At 40.1% G+C, this 16,104-nt stretch overlaps 1 protein-coding gene and 1 long non-coding RNA gene across 2 annotated transcripts; one reads left to right on the forward strand and one right to left on the reverse strand.

Moving 5' to 3' along the window:
• Positions 1-2,686: 2,686 nt before the first annotated feature.
• On the forward strand, positions 2,687-4,753 carry LOC144037721 (uncharacterized). Its single transcript, XR_013289025.1, has 3 exons — positions 2,687-2,854; positions 3,990-4,104; positions 4,523-4,753. It is a non-coding gene; the product is annotated as an uncharacterized LOC144037721 (long non-coding RNA).
• Positions 3,710-16,019, reverse strand: cdk15 (cyclin-dependent kinase 15). The gene is made up of 14 exons (XM_077549432.1): positions 16,002-16,019; positions 11,299-11,534; positions 10,534-10,662; positions 10,335-10,429; positions 9,163-9,242; positions 7,683-7,777; positions 7,522-7,584; positions 7,247-7,370; positions 7,053-7,173; positions 6,695-6,788; positions 6,481-6,544; positions 4,510-4,558; positions 4,130-4,272; positions 3,710-4,052 (listed from the first exon to the last, which is right to left on the reverse strand). The coding sequence occupies exons 2-14, from the start codon at positions 11,482-11,484 to the stop codon at positions 3,940-3,942; spliced, it is 1,356 nt and encodes a 451-aa protein (XP_077405558.1). The 5' UTR covers positions 11,485-11,534; positions 16,002-16,019; the 3' UTR covers positions 3,710-3,939.
• Between the last annotated feature and the right edge of the window lie 85 nt (positions 16,020-16,104).

Consider the following 16,104-nt stretch of genomic DNA (forward strand, 5'->3'; position numbering starts at 1 on the left):
AATGATCTGACGAAAGACTTTTAATTCTAAAAATACAGGTCGGACCCATGCAAAGATCACCAAGACGCTCCAGACCAACACAGAAGGTGGCCAAGAACCACAACAAGAAACTGGACAGCTATGGAGGAGACAGACAATTGGGGAAGAGACTTGAGAAAAGGAGATTTATGTAAATTTCTGCTCAGAAACCCAACCAAAAAACTGAGACTTCAGAGAACTACATCAGTAAACATCTTCCATCCAGAAGCCTACAGGACACTGTGGCACAGTTGAAGCTCTGTTAAGTCATCACCAACCTATTACAATCCCATTTGAAGACATTAACATGACAAGCCGCAGGAAAGTGGCCCCAATGAACTCTGGGACAGCAGGGACAATTGAGCTATGGCTACAGGTCAGAAGAAGGACTGTGAAATGAGATAAATGAGATACAAGCAAGGCAACAGAAAATGAATGAGGACAAAGACGGATAGAGGCGTGAAAAGGAGAATGAAAAAGTTCCAGGGGCCTCTTTTGGACGTTAAGCCTGCAGTGCAGGAAGATGTCGGGTCCGGATATGGAAAACAAGCCAAAGGGGGAAAAAAGTCCTCCTAACACGTTCACAGGCACTTCGAACCCAGTGACAGGAGATGTTCCTTTCTCTAAAATGAACAAATGAGCATGATCTTTTACAGCGTTTTCACCGAAACCTTCTTCACTGCATTATATTCGCACTTCTTTTTAATGGACTTTCTAACATATGAAAACAAACATTTTAACCCAAAACAACTAGCAAAAAATAAGTTTTAATTGCAGTTGTTTACAACACTGCAGACAAATCCGACAGAATCTAAAAATAAGACATTAAAATTATTGTAATCAAACTTGTCAATTGTCACAATCTTCAGAGGACAGAAATCAAAGGCTAATGTTTATTTATGCTGACATTGTTTGAGTGTCGTGAATGAATTTTTGCCCGACGGATAAGATCAGAGGTTCGCCGAAAAAAACAAACAGCAGTAAAATATTCACACAAAGCTTCTTCCTCTTTTATCTTTCCGAACTTTGCGCTACTTCATGTCAATCAAAAGAATCAAACAAATAGTAATGAATTAATTAATCAACTTGTTCCAGGAAAACAACTTTTTGTTTGACAACGCCGCCAAGTTACACGTGATGACAAACAAAAGAAACAAATGGAGAAAAAGTGTGTTGTATGTAGCGTGACAAAGATGTGTCACTAGCATAACTGGTTGATGTGCAAGTACCATATACCATGTTGTTGTCCGTATTTTGTTGCGGCACAAGCTGTATTTTTGCCTTTGTGTTACTTTTGGCTGCTTCCATTTGTTTATTTCCGACAGTAGATTGGCAGTTTTTGTTTTCAGTTTTGAGTTCAGCAGATAGCTGGTTCAAATGAGAGGCAAATTGTTTAATTGGCATTAATGTTCATTCAAAGTAGTTTTAACACATCAATCTCTGTTATTATGATTAGCTTAGCATAAATTGGGTAGCTTCATGCTAACATACGGTACACTAGAAAACAAGGAAGGGCGGATGGAAATTAGCATCATTATCACAGTCATTTTAAACTATCAAAGGGCTGTTACTTTAGCATAAACACCCTGATAACACGCAAATAAAACATCCAACAATACTCACATAGGCCTAATTGTATTCTTTCTGTTCTGTGAAAACACTCAAAAGAGCTTGCTTTTCAAAGTTTTTACTTCTTGACCAAACCGGAATTACACTGCAGCCATCATCAGGCTAATGCTTCATTTGTTTGTCTGACAGTTTGTTGAAATTGTTTTTCTGGAATTTACTGACATATTTTGTCGTAAGAAACACGGCAATATTCAAAAGGGTTTATTTTCCGCGCAAATGAGATTAATTATTCATAGTGACTCTTGGGGACAGAAGTGAGCAGCTGCTAAGAGATGCTAACAGACGCTAAGAGAGCAAGTGGTAAAATTAAATATGCAGTTGTTATTTTATGGAGCTTCTCACACCCAACAGAACTTTCCCCTTTAAGTTCGGGAAATTTTTGAAAAACCTTCCTCAGTCATTTCTTCTTCAACCTTTACATACTGTTTGGGTCAATTTTGATATTTGATAGCATCATAAATATCTTTTTTTTTTTTCATTGCATAATTTGTTGACTAAAGTGACCTAACACACACAACTTGAAATATTCAATAATATTTGTGTACACTGAGGCCATTCCGGATTAAATTTGACCCACGTACACAACATTTGATTTTAGATCCACCAGTGTATTAAATCAATGAATGATAATGAGAGGAATCATAACAGTGACAGATACTTGTACTGTACCTGTTTCGCTGCAGAGGTGGGCAATCTCGGTCCTCGAGGGCCGGAGTCCTGCAGGTTTTGTAGGTTTCTCACTTCCAACACAAGCTGATTCCAATCAACAGGATGTTATCAGGCTTATGCAGAGCTTGCTGATGAGCTGATCATATATCAGCTGTGTTGGAGAAGGGCAACACGCAAAACCTGCAGGACTGCGGCCCTCGATGCCCACCTCTGCCTGAGGGTCCTGGGGGAACCTCGAAACAGTGAAAGGGTAAAACAGCATAAGAACGTTTGTACATACTAAACAAAGGAACGCAAGTCATGGAGAAGACAGGGTGCCGTGACACAGGCATGTGCAGCTGCAAGACAAAAACAAGCACAGCGATGCCTTGAGATGTGATTTTGGTTTGTTTTTGTTCCGTGACCAGACGCGTATTTAGGCCGTATTTAATACAGTACACCCCCCCATTGGATTGAAAATGGTTTGATCCACCTCGACCCCTCCACTGTTTCCAAGCAGAGAGCTTGAGCGCGTCGTCCTCTTCAGTCCAGTTACAGGGTATGTATCTCTAGTTGAGTGAAAGTGTTAATAATGTCTCTATTGTGCTGCTAGTGGCTAGCTTACTATATATAACGTGTGTGGCGTGTGTGTGTGGTGTATGCGTGTGTGCACAGAAAAAAAACAACTAGCCTCATGGAGTAGGTCATGGACATAAGAACGTTTTTCAGCAAACAAAAGCTCCATTTTGAAGTTTGTATAAAGACAAAATGAAAAAAGGCAGACACAAACAGTGCTAAAGTCAATTTGTTTTGTTTATTTTTTTTATGTGTATGTACTTCACCCATTCACATACTTGTACATTGTATTATTTTGCAGATCCAAGCACATTTCTTTTTTTGATGTGTATGTAATGTATGTTTTTTATAACATAGTACAGACAAGTATAATAATAATAAAAAAACAATCATTCTGTATTAAGTTAATGTCTGTTAACATATTTTACATGTTGTGTGTTTCAAAACAAGTCCAAGGTCTATTTTTGTTAATTCTCATTGTAAACTGTGAGGAGCTGGTTTACTCCAGAAACATGCTTACTGTTGATGCGTATGTTGAGGAGCTGTTGTATTAAAAAGAGTATGGATATGTTTATATTGTTTAAAAAAATATATTTATTAGATTATATAGTCCTTTTCATAATTTTTATTAGATTCGGTTTACTCACTGACTTCCCACGCAATTTTTGGAGCGGGAAGTAACCTCAAACCACGACAAGCTACCTATCACATATGTGCTGCCAAATTTACGGGTAACAATTTAGAGTCTAGTATCTTGCTAGAAGGCACTTCAACATGGTTACAAGGTTGAGGGTTCCATTCTGAAATGGAACCCTCAACCTTTGAGTTGTGAGCCGACCACTCTACCAGTGAGCCATGCCGCTCCATATATGTGTTTGGCCCGGTTTTTACACAGGATGCTTTTGTGACGCAATCTAAAGATTTGTATCCAATCTACTCAAAATTAGTGGGTTAGAAAAACAATCCAGAATTTTTATTATGAGGATATTCTCGGCTTGATCAAAATTGACCATGAAAGGGTTAAACTTTTTCAAACGCCACATTGCTCAACTTTTTGGGCCGAAGATGTCACCAAAACTTGGCGGCAGGCAAAATTGAAGGTATAATTCTCCCACTAGGATTGAAGGTGTCACGGAATTCTGTCTCCAGATAGACACCGGGCACCTTGAAGATGGACACGGCTGGAAAACGACAAGAGAGCGACATGAGATTCCAAAAGATTGTGGCGAGCAGGTGTGTGATGGGATCGGGCTCTTACTGTCCCTCAGGTGCATGATGGGCGACGGTAAGATGTTAAAATAGGCATGCTGCAGGGCATCAGGTGCCGGGATCCGGTCTGCGGGCGCCAGCATCAGCATCTTTTGAACCAGGTCTTCGGTTTTGTATGGAAGTCGACTCAACCTGATCCAGATCAACCAGATGTGATTAGATAACCCGGGAATGCTTTTTTTTTTTAGGCTGATGCAAATTTAGATATTTAGCAGGGGGAAAAAATCCAATAACTGATTGATTAACGGACTATTTCTAACTTCTTTTTCGGTCCCTTAACACAACAACAAGGATACGAATTACAGGCAGAACAATTAATTGTGGTCGAAGTTAAAAGCATTTTTTTGGGATGGACTTTTTCTTTCTTACCTTTTCCACACAGATCGCATTGGCTTCAGCTTGGAGGGAAGGGACCAGTCTGGAACAACAACAACACTTGAAGACTTGAAAAATTGTTCATGTACACGTGTGCTCATTGTCATCACTAGTAACACAACTCAGCACACCAGTAGAAGGACTATGTCTTACTGCTGACGTTTTTTTCTTGCTATTGACATGTCTTACTGTGTGACATTTCTGCGCGGGACAATGGCGCACTAGTAAAAAAATAAAAATAAAATTCTCGCTCCTGGCACTTTTTTCACTACTGCTTTTCTTTACAGTATGACTTTTCTGGCGGACTGGTAAAATGAGTAGGGTGCACTTGTAGAACAACTATTTCTATGTGGTGTGTAACAAAAACTCACAGTAGAGTGTGAGTTGAATTTCCATTAATATATTTAATTGACATTTCAAAATTAAATTTGAACATTTGAAGGGAATAAAGTAGTTGTTTTTATAATGAAAGGCATATTACTGCAGGAATAAAATCCTTCTTTATTAAAACTAACGGCATATTTGTTCTAGAATATAGACTCTAAAAACAAATTGGTCAAATTGACCCAAAAAAAAAAGGTTACATTTGACCAATCTAGCTGGTAGTAGTTATGTGTCCGACAGATCCTTTGGTTAAAACAACCACTCTAGAATGGTAGGTGTTATCAACCAATATATATTGGTGATTGGGCCAATCGATACAAATTGGTCATTCTGACCACGATATTGGTTAATCTGTGTTAGAGGCTCGAAAAAAAGTACCACTGATTGTCACGCCCATCTAAGTGGGGCGAAAGTCATTCTCCGCATTTGACCCATCCCCTGAGGGAGCGGTGAGCAGCAGCAGGGGCCACGTGCGGGAATCATTTGGTGATCTAACCCCTCAATTCCAATCCATAATGCTGAGTGTCAAGCAGGGAGGCAAATGGGTCCCATTTATAGAGTCTTTGGTATGACCCGGGGTGGAACCCTCAACCTCCCATTCGTAGACAGTCAACTACTAAGCCACTGAGCTGGTCACCCATAGTGATCTATTTACACACACACACATTTCCATTTTTAATAACTATATTTCATATAATATATTGTAATCACTTATAATAATGAATAAATACATTTAGAATACAATAAATTGATACAATAAATATATTTCCAAGTGATCTATCTAGACTTACTTTCTATTGTAACCAATTTCATTGCTTGTTTGGCTAACCAATAAAATTGGTATGCCCGTAACCACCCAGAAGGGTCAATGTCTGACCAATCTATTGGTTTAATCAAGCCAATAGGATCTTAACCTACTAGATTTTTTAGAGTGTAGTTCTAGTTTAGATCAAAACAAGTTTTCTGTTCAAGAATAAAAGACACAATATTACAAAAATAAAGTTGTATTTTTGAAAATCATTTGTTAGTGTATGACTTTCATTCCTGTTAAACTTTTACTTTTATGTAAATACGACTGGTTTATTCTCGTGAGATTAAAACTTTTACTTTGACAAAATATAACATTAAGACTAAAATAAAGAGAAAGAAAGAAAGGAAGAAAAGGCAACTTTCAAATTCCTACGGTATTAATGGGTTCTGAGTGAGTTCTTGGAAAAATGTGTCAAGTTGTCAGTTTACTGCCACACTCAGTGAGATAGCACCTTCTAGTGGAGACGACATTCAATACATGTGGAAGAACTGCACCATAGAAAAAAATTCTACAATACCACGGTACTTGACTTAAGAGTTGAAGTTGTTCTATGACCAAGGTCGTAACTCAAATCACAGTACTGCACAATATCTTTAAGTAAGTAATACAGTACCTGATACCGGTACTTTATGAAGGTCAGTCCATTGACTTATACTAGTTAAGGTGCAAACCTGCCACATCCAATATGGTGGACGTGTTGCTGTATCGCAGTAACAACCACATTGACTCTATGATCCAAACAATACTGGGAATGAGAAAAGAAGACTGACCTGACTGATAATTGGGCAGCCGGGTGACTCCGGGCCAGTTATCCTCTAATGGGATCCCAAGCACCTGCAGGGACACAAAATGGCCGCCTTCGTCAAGGCCATCTCAGCTACATCTGTGACAGTGGCGCTTGTGTGCGGCTATGCAAATAAAATTCATTTCTTAATTTTATTTTGGAAAAAAAAGACTTTCAATTCAAATGTTTGCTGTACCGACCATCCAGATTTTCTGCAGCTGGTCAAAGACGTCAGTGACTCCCGGGAACGCCGGCGCCCCTTGCAGCATCTCCACAAAGATGCAACCGGCGCCCCTGGACGCAGGTTTGAGTGAGTTCCACTTTATAAGTGTCAGTGTCAAAAATCATGCAAGTTGAGTCCACAGTAAATTTCATTGAGTCAAATCCTTACTTGGATAAGAAAACTATATAAGTCATTTGTTTGCAAATATATTATACATGTTTGGAGATAATTGCTGACAACATGTGCAAAGACTGAGAACTATGTAGTACTCAATTGTACTGAATTACTTGGGCCCCTACCATATCTGGTTGCATTGCCCCAAAGCCAAAACTCACCAGATATCCAGAGCTGTGGAATAATCCGTAGACCCAAGCAGGACATCGGGAGGGCGGTACCACAACGTCACCACATCTGAGGAGAAACTCTGACAGGGGATCGATTTGGCACGAGCCAGACCTGTGCATGGAACCAAAAAGTGGGTCAGTATCGTCACGGCAACCTGACGTACAGCAGTCCAATAGGAATTAACCAAAATCGGCCAGTTTGAGTTCCCCTAAGTAGCTGATGAGCAGGTTCTGAGGCTTCAGGTCTCGGTGGAGGATCCGGCGCTCGTGGATGAAGGTGAGACCGCGTAGCAGCTGGAACATGAAGATCTACGAGGAGAAGATCCATTTAATCCCATCTAGACTGGTGTACCCCGCCTGATGAACATGTTTTTCATACTCATTATAATGTGAAATTCAACTGGCTGATGTTTATCAAGAAATAACAAAACCTGATGGATGAATGTAGGAGGACTCATACCCGCACATTGTGAGAGTGCAGACCTCCGGGATGCTGGTTCATGTACTGGGCCAGGTCCGTCTGCTGCAATCACACGCATGAGCAAATGAACGTCTGGTGGCGCTTGAGGCCCGCAACCTCGCGCATGCCACATACCGCCGCTTCATACGAGCGCTTCTTACTACGTATTCGAAGACGAAGGTGAGCGAGTCTCTGGCGTGGATGATGTCATGCAGGAGGACGATGTTGGCGTGCTTCAGGCCTTTGAGCAGGGAGGCTACGCGCACGCACAAACACATAGAAGAAGTGTTCTATTGTCACATTGTCAATGAATCACAAAATTGGACACTGACACTGGCACACAATGGATCAGCCAAAGGGGACCGGAGGTGGGGGGGGGATGAGTGAGGCCGATTCTTTTAGTTTTGCTGTCGATTAAAAACATCAGGTTCTGAGAACAAAAGACAAAGAAATGATCGCTTATTCATCATTTTATGTAGGGTGGGAAAACGCTTGTGCTTAATCAGGTCAGACGCTATTGAGGTTTCAACAAGAAAAGTTCAAAGGTCAAGTATGTAGGGGTGTATTTAAATAAATATATAGTAATTATTGTTTCTTGATAGGATTTTTTCACATTTAAATTAGATTTTTTTTTAAAAATAACCGTACATTAAAAATACCAGGAGATTAAAATTTTTAATCGTAATCAATCGCACGACTTCACTAGTTAACTCACGATTAATCACAAATTTTATATCTATTCTAAATGTACAATATTTTTTTCCTAAGTTTTCATACTCTTGTTAACAAAAGTGGTAAAAAAAAAAAAAGTTAAACTAATAGAAATAGTTCAAATTAATTTTAGACATCTATAGCTGTCAATGGCAGTGAATGAGTTAATTTAATAACTTCTAATTAATTGTTGGAAAATGAATTAACCATAACAAATGTAAAATGTTAATTTTACCAAATTTATTTTCAATTTGCATTTAATCAATTAACAATTATTTAATTTGAGTGGTAAAAAAAATCAAGTCATTGAATGATCACAAATTAATTCAGTGATTTTGAGGACAGTCACTGATTTGACTTTGGTGCAGGGAGTGTGGGTTCAGTCTCCACAAATTAAAGGTTGAAGCGGAAATGAGTTGACTCGGCCACGTGGAGAAGTTTCATGTGTTTTTATGCCATCAAATAACCTTAAAGGTGCATTGTGTCGTTTAAAAATGTAATCTTAAAGCTTTTTCTACATCATGCATGGTCCACCAATGCACAGATGAGTACAAAGAGCCCTGACCGTTACTCAGACTGCACCTATCGCTTCTATCTTCCCTTTATAGTAGAGTGTACGGACCCTGCACACTCCACAGTTTCTTTGAAGTCACGTCTTCGTTTGTCAACTGTGGTTGTCGCTTTAAGATCGTGCACGTACGCGCACCATGAACGGGCCTGACACAGATGCTGCAATTACGCTTTGGGCCAGAAGTGGCAGTCGTGAGTAAAAAAGTGACAAACTGCACAAAGATCCTTTAAAACTTAATTTATCTTCTTTAATTTAATTGATTTCACTTAATAACTACCTCAATTAATGTGGAATACATGAGTAATGGCTAGTCAAAGAGTGAGCACAATTTTGTGTATGTGTGTCTATTGTTTATTCACCTTCTCTAATGGCAGTGAACGGCATGCCCTCCTCTGTCTTTGTTTGGATCACCTTCAGGGCCACGAGCTGCCCGTTGATCCTACACAAACCAAGGAAGCATCATCATCATCATCATCATCATCAGCTTCCTGCACACCAATCCCCACAATTATTCAGAGGTGTACTTAATGGTCCCATGCCATCAAAATCCTTTTTTTTGGGGTGTTGTTTTATGTCTAACATTGAACACTGAAAGGAGCGGTTTAATTTTGACATGATTCAGAATTGTGCTGTTTTAGGGCACATTTTGTGGATGATGACAGTAAAGTTCACACAACACGATAAAAATACGTTTCCAGAGTTTAAGTGAGTCAAACACAGCTAAACATTACAAATAGAGCAAGTATATGTTATGCTTCACAACAACATATACAACCAATTCATAATTTAGAATGTACTTAGGGTGAAATTGTGAATCTTTCTGTCATTGTCACCAAAATGTAGCCAACGTGGGCGAGTTAAAGTAGTAAGCACTTCACCAGTTGCATGCAAATTAAATGAGAGCTCTCCCTGTTTCATGGCAGTGAAAATTGCAACTGGACTTTTCTGGTTGTTTAATAAAACCAAAGTTGTCTTAATGCTTACAAAAACCTCAGAGATTCAATGCCCTGAGAATGAACTGACCTGGATCAATGAGAATATTTAAAGACATATACACCTTCTTTTTATTTTAGCCCACATCGTCTATCTGTAGCAACCCTTCTTCTTTTACTCTACTTTTTATTGTTCGGTAAATTGCGAAGTAAAGTACAATATACGGAAGTATATATGATGATATATATATATATATATGTGGCGCCTAAAAAACAATACAGGCAGGATTCAGGGTGTCCACCTATCAAATCTCTCAGTGTGCTGGTGTGAGTCGCCAATGCGTCACAAGAACTGACATGGCCGACACAAGGCATCGTGAGTTATAGTTTAACTAATCGTAGAGTTGACAGTAAAAAATTTTTTTTTCCTATTTCTGCTAATTTTGGAGACCCAACTTTTCATTTAATCACTAGAGCTGAATAAGTACTTCTCAAGTCTTTTTTTCTGTATTTCTACCCAAACATACTTTTGCCACCACTGCAGTAATTACATCAAGCACTTTCGAATTTGACATCCAGCCAGCTATGTGATTTCTCACCTGCTGATGCCTTTATAAACAGACGCGTATGAGCCTTCACCAAGTTTCTCCAGGCTTACGTATGAGTTGGCTGTTCCAAACTGAAGTCCTGGTTTCTGATATCACACACACACAAATACTGTTGTAAGACAGGCTTGTACTTCAGCGGTGCCGCTAATCGTCACCTGAGGTTTGACATTGATGATGAGCGTCAGCTGACCAAAATGAGGGGGCTCTGGTTGTTCTTCTGGCTCCATGGGTCACTGTTACTGCGACCCCGCTGCACTCGAAGCCGTCGCATTTGCAGTGTGTGGAACCAGTGAGGCTGCGGGCCACTCTCTGGATCCAGCTAGGCCAGGGAGGAAAAAAGAAACATCTTAAATGAAACATCCGAAAAATCAAGTGATACTGAAAAGGAATGCAATATTTAAAGCCATCAATTTTCTGTATCGATCCAAGCTAGAGTTGCAAAGGAGCGGAAAATTTTGAGTGGGTTGGAAAGTTTCTGGTAAATTTCCATGCAAAGTTAAGATGGGAGGATTTTTTTAAATGGTCCAAACCAATATTTGCAGAGGAAAGGGACAGAGTTCTATCATCAATCGTGAAAAATTTAACAGACAAATCTAGTAAATATTAGGCATAGTTCAAAGGTTATTGGAAGCAGGCTGAGCACCGTAAAATGCACTAAAAACGGTTGGGTCAAAAGTAACCCAGTTATGGATCAAAAATGGACCGATCCACTTTATGGGTCGATTTGACCCAACTTTCTGGGTTGTTTTTATACAAAATGAGTCAATTTTTTGGATCTGACCAATATTTATGAGTTGTTGTACACTAAAATACCCATTTCTTGACTCAAAGTTGGGTCAAATTGACCCAGGATCAGTCCATTTTTGACCCATAGTGCCATTTTATTTAAATCTTTTTTAGAGTGTGGTTCCACTGGCTTTAAAAGAAAATGTACAATAAAAGTTTCATCAGACACCTCATCAATCGGCAGCGATGAAGAACTCTTGCTCTTCGTGACGCCACTTTGATCCATTCTCAACACCTCCACCTGTTCCTCCTCCTCCTCCTCCTCTTCCTCCCCCTCCCCTGGTCCTTCGGCCATCTCGTCGTCCTCGACCTCGCCACAGTAGCACCTCCTCATGCAGCGGGACAAGCCGTCCATCGCTGTTTCGTCTTCGTCTTCTTCTGCTGCTCATATGACCGGCGTGCTGTCTGGAGGAGAGCAAACATGGTCCCATGACTACTTCTGCACTCCCCGCTTTCTATCCCCCCCAGGCAGGAGAACAACAGTGTTATTCAACATGCGGGATATTGCTGCTCTCCAGTGGACACAGTCAAGTACTTGCGTCAATTACAGCCATGCAGCCATTTTCTATACTGCTTGTCCAGTGGTGGGCAGTAACGAAGTATTAGCTATTTTACTAAGTAATTTTACTAAGTACTTTACTAGTTAGTAGTATACATTTTTAAGGTATCGGTAACTTTTTACTTTATATTCCCTATATTTGAAAACTGACATCTACAAATTAGACTCTTCCAATATACTAACATGCAAGTGAATTACTGGTTTGTGCGTTGTTGTTTTTTTAAATGAAGGTGCTCCGGTTTCCCACAATCCAAAGACATGGAAGGTTGATTGGACACGCCAAATTGTCCATAGGTGTGATTGTGAGTATGGTTGTTCGACTCTGTGTGCCCTGCGATTGGCTGGCAACCAGTTCAGGGTGTACCCCGCCTACTGCCTAAAGCCAGCTGGGATAGGCTCCAGCAACCCCCGCGACCCTTGTGAGGACAAGCGGCTAGGAAAATGGATGGATGGATGGTTATGTGGTCCAACCGGTGGATGTTTAATGACGTCCAGCAGGGGGCAGTATGACTACACGCATTAAAAAGCCAATCTATCACGAATGTGCGTGCGTGTACGTGTACCTTTTGTTACATGGTGGGGCCAATATTTCAGGAATTCACAGAGTTGTGGGGCCCATCCGTCCTTGAGCGGCCATTTTGCTGGGGCCCACAAGTTTAAACCTCTTTTTGAGGGTCAAGACTTAGTTTTAGAGTTAAGATTTGGTTGAGGTTAGGGTAAGGATTGGGGGGAGGCAATCATTTTTGATGGTTGGGGTTAGGAGAAAGGGCTAGGAAATGCATCAAGTCAATGAGATGTCCCCACAAAGATAGTACAGTGAGGACTAACCCGTTCCATGTTGAAACTGTATTAACAGTAATGAACTGTTCTTTTTAAATAACATTTTACTTGTTTAAATGTTAAACAAATATGAAATTAGTTAACTGCTGTTAATAATAATGCAGTGGTGCTTTATACAGGTGACCCGACTTTGGATTTTTACAAGATAGACACCGTCATTCAGTATTTTTTTTCTCCAAATTGTACCAAATTACATAAAACAGAGTTATGTCCGCATTGTGTATTTAAAACAATCACAGACTGTAGTTTAGCCTTGTTTGGGAAATTGTGACAAAAATGGATTATTTTTAATTGCATTTTTTTTAAAATGTCATTAATGTATGTATTTATTTATTTATTTCATACAGTATTATAGAGTGCTATATTTTTTTCATTATAGGGACAGTGTGTATTACTTAGCACTAACTAGTACTAATTCTTAAAAGCCGACCATTAATTAAAAAAAAATGTAAGAAAAAAAAGTTCTATCACATCAATATACAGTTTTTTTGTATAATCGTACGTCTAGTCATCGCTAATTATATTACATATCTTGCGAAACGCCTTGTGTCATGTTTTGCCGCCATCTTTCTTACGGCTACCGAAAGGAGAAGAATTTGGCAAAACTAGTTAGTTTCAGGCAGTGCTTGCAGCTAGTGTCGGACTCCAATAGAGATCCGGAGGTTGACATCACGCGTCCCAAAATGGGCGTTAACGCAGCCATTTTGGCAGCATAGAAAACACGTCTGCCACTTTGAGTAAACAGCAAATGCCACACTTTAACAATGTTTGACAGCTGCCACGACGAGAAGAGGCAAAAAGAACCGAGCATTCTCCAGGCTACCAAACGAGGAACCAATGCGTAGCCAATTTGATCACAGCAGCCATAAAAAGAGTGAACATGAAGACAGACGATTTGGGATCCTCCTCATTGCTTGTGTAGAGATCACTTCTTATCACGTGAGTCAATTACTGAATCAGTTGGTCATGTAGATGTAGCTCAATTGTATAGTTATAAAATGAAGGCAAAAGATGTGATGGCGAGCTGACCTGCTCGATGGACGCCCGTTGCTGGAAGTAACAACAACACAACTTAAAATAACTTTAAAATGTCGTGGGAAAATAATGAAAAAGAAGGTGCTACAGACGAGGCACGGGCGTTATATAGTTGAAACGACGTAGGTCGCGTACGACGTAAGTCGAGGACTCCCTGTACACAAAGTCTTTTTAAGAAAAAGCATTACAGTACATTGTTTTTCATCATTTTTTAGGTGTTGGAACAGATTAATGGCATTTCCATTTATTTCAATGGGGAAAGAGGATTTGCTGAGTTAGCCTACATGTTGAAATTAATTGAGGAGCTTCATATACTTTTCTGCCATCTTGTGGTATCTGTCTACAGGCATTTTTAGGGGGCTGTCATTTACAATTGAGCTATTTGTGAAAGCTGAAAAGGCTTGGTAGCAAAACATTGTGCGGACCCCCGCATACTCGAAGTTCAGAACTCACTGCAAGCTGCAGACTTACCTATTCGGAAATTTTTTTTCAATTTTTTTTTGCCGGCCTGGTTCCTATGTACTATTGCCAAATGTCCAAATGGAAATGAAAATCAGCTTAATCAAAAGTGTGATTTGCATCCATGTGACCATAATGCATTACCTACCCTTTAAATGTTTCCTGTTTGAATTGTCTCCTTGTGAGACAAAAGCTTATGAGTTTGTGTAATGTTTCTTTCCGTACATCGCAGCATTTTCCGTCGACATTTATTAATGCACATGGCTTTGCTGAGAGCGACGCAAGGTAGGAAATAGTTTAGCGTCCTCAACGGTTCAATGTGACAGCCCCTGGCAACGGGATGAGAAACGAGGCAGCGGCAGGGACGTAATTGGACGACGGGAGGCGGTGGAGGAGGAAGAGGAGGTGGAGGTGGTGGGGGCAGAAGGAGGAAGACGGACGAGAGGATGGCGGACAAAGGCGGCGAGTGATCGAGCGAGTAGACGGGTGGGGGAGGTGGGGTGTGAGGGAGGGACAGGCCGAGGGACATTTCTGTCTGCCTCGTTTCTCCTCCAGCCAATTTAAATAATGTGGTGCAAACACACACACACGCTCACACACACACGCACACCCACACACACACACACGCACGCACGCACGCACACACACACACACACACACAAGCAATTAGAGCGTGTGGGCGTGTGTGTGCTGACACTTTTCCACCAATTGAAAATTGTGTCAAACTGCTCGTGTAAATGTGACACCACACGTCATGTGCCACCAAAGAAACACTATTCTGGCCACATGGAAAAGGAATAGAGTAAAGCAAAAATGTTCCGAGACTAAGTAGGCCTTAAAAATGTTCCCCAAAGAAAATATTTATGATATGAGAATAAAGTCATATTTTGACAAGTGATGGTCAGTATTTTCAAATATCTTATTTGTATAGGCATATTTTCTCTGCTCTTTGCGAATTACTGCAGTTTAGTTGGGGACCTTCTCTGCCTCTTACTTGGACGTCATCTACACCCATTAGAACACAGTCCGGCCTGACACGTAAGTATAGATTTGAGTTTGCCTGTATACTGAAGAATGACCTCTCTTAATTTTGTTTGGCAGATTGAAAATCACCATAAGAGCACATGGAAGCAAGGGTGTACTTGCAAACAGAGATTTCCACGGGCCCTCCACAGGCTTCATAAAAAAAGTTTAATAACGTTTTTTTATTATTTAAAACAATTATTCTCAGCTCAAACTATTTCTACTGTGAGGAAAGAGGAGAAAGGTGAGCACATTTGAAATCTGCGTTCCTGCATAGAGCATAAAACGTGACACACTGAAAGCAAACCAGAGGTAAACAAACACCGCTAACAAGTACAGAATGGGACAAAGACGCTTTGTTTTTAGGCTGCTACGGAACAAATTGCGCATGACTATTGTAGTCAAACAAGGCAGCTAGGATGACTATTGAGTGTCCGGGTTTCTTGCTTGCCATTGTTGGTTATACCTCATTTAAATGCTAAGCTAAAATGTTCAAACAGCCATGACAGTTTTTTTGTGTACATGTTGTGGAGGATGTGAAAGGAGGCTGGTTGCTGATTGATGTTATTTTCACAAATGTATGTTTCTGTTTCTGTTCCTGTAGCATAATTTTTTCTCTTAGTTTTTTTCAATTTCGTTTTTCACATAACCCGGAATTTTAAGAGAAAATTCATTACTGTATTCAAAAGCTAAGGCTGATGCTCTTTCTGACAAGTAACTATTAGGAAGATCTATACACACATACATATGTTTACATTGTGTAGCCTATATAAATCCGTGCTTCTTTCTGGCATTCAAGTTGCACGGTGCAACCGGGAAATACTCCAGCAGACGTGGACAAACCTGACGACGCAGCAAAGAACAACATTTTTGGAAACCAACAGCGTGATGAGAGACATAAAAATAATGTGTTTTACAGTATTGAACGTAGAAAGTTGTAAATGACATCTACCTACGTTATGATGACGTCCGCGCACCACGCTTTCAAATGGCGTATTCTAATTGAGCCCGCTCATGCATATAAACGAGTTATCCCGATTGTTTCAGAAACCGGAATTT

Source organism: Vanacampus margaritifer, chromosome 1 (assembly GCF_051991255.1).
Source record: "Vanacampus margaritifer isolate UIUO_Vmar chromosome 1, RoL_Vmar_1.0, whole genome shotgun sequence".
Taxonomy (NCBI): domain Eukaryota; kingdom Metazoa; phylum Chordata; class Actinopteri; order Syngnathiformes; family Syngnathidae; genus Vanacampus; species Vanacampus margaritifer.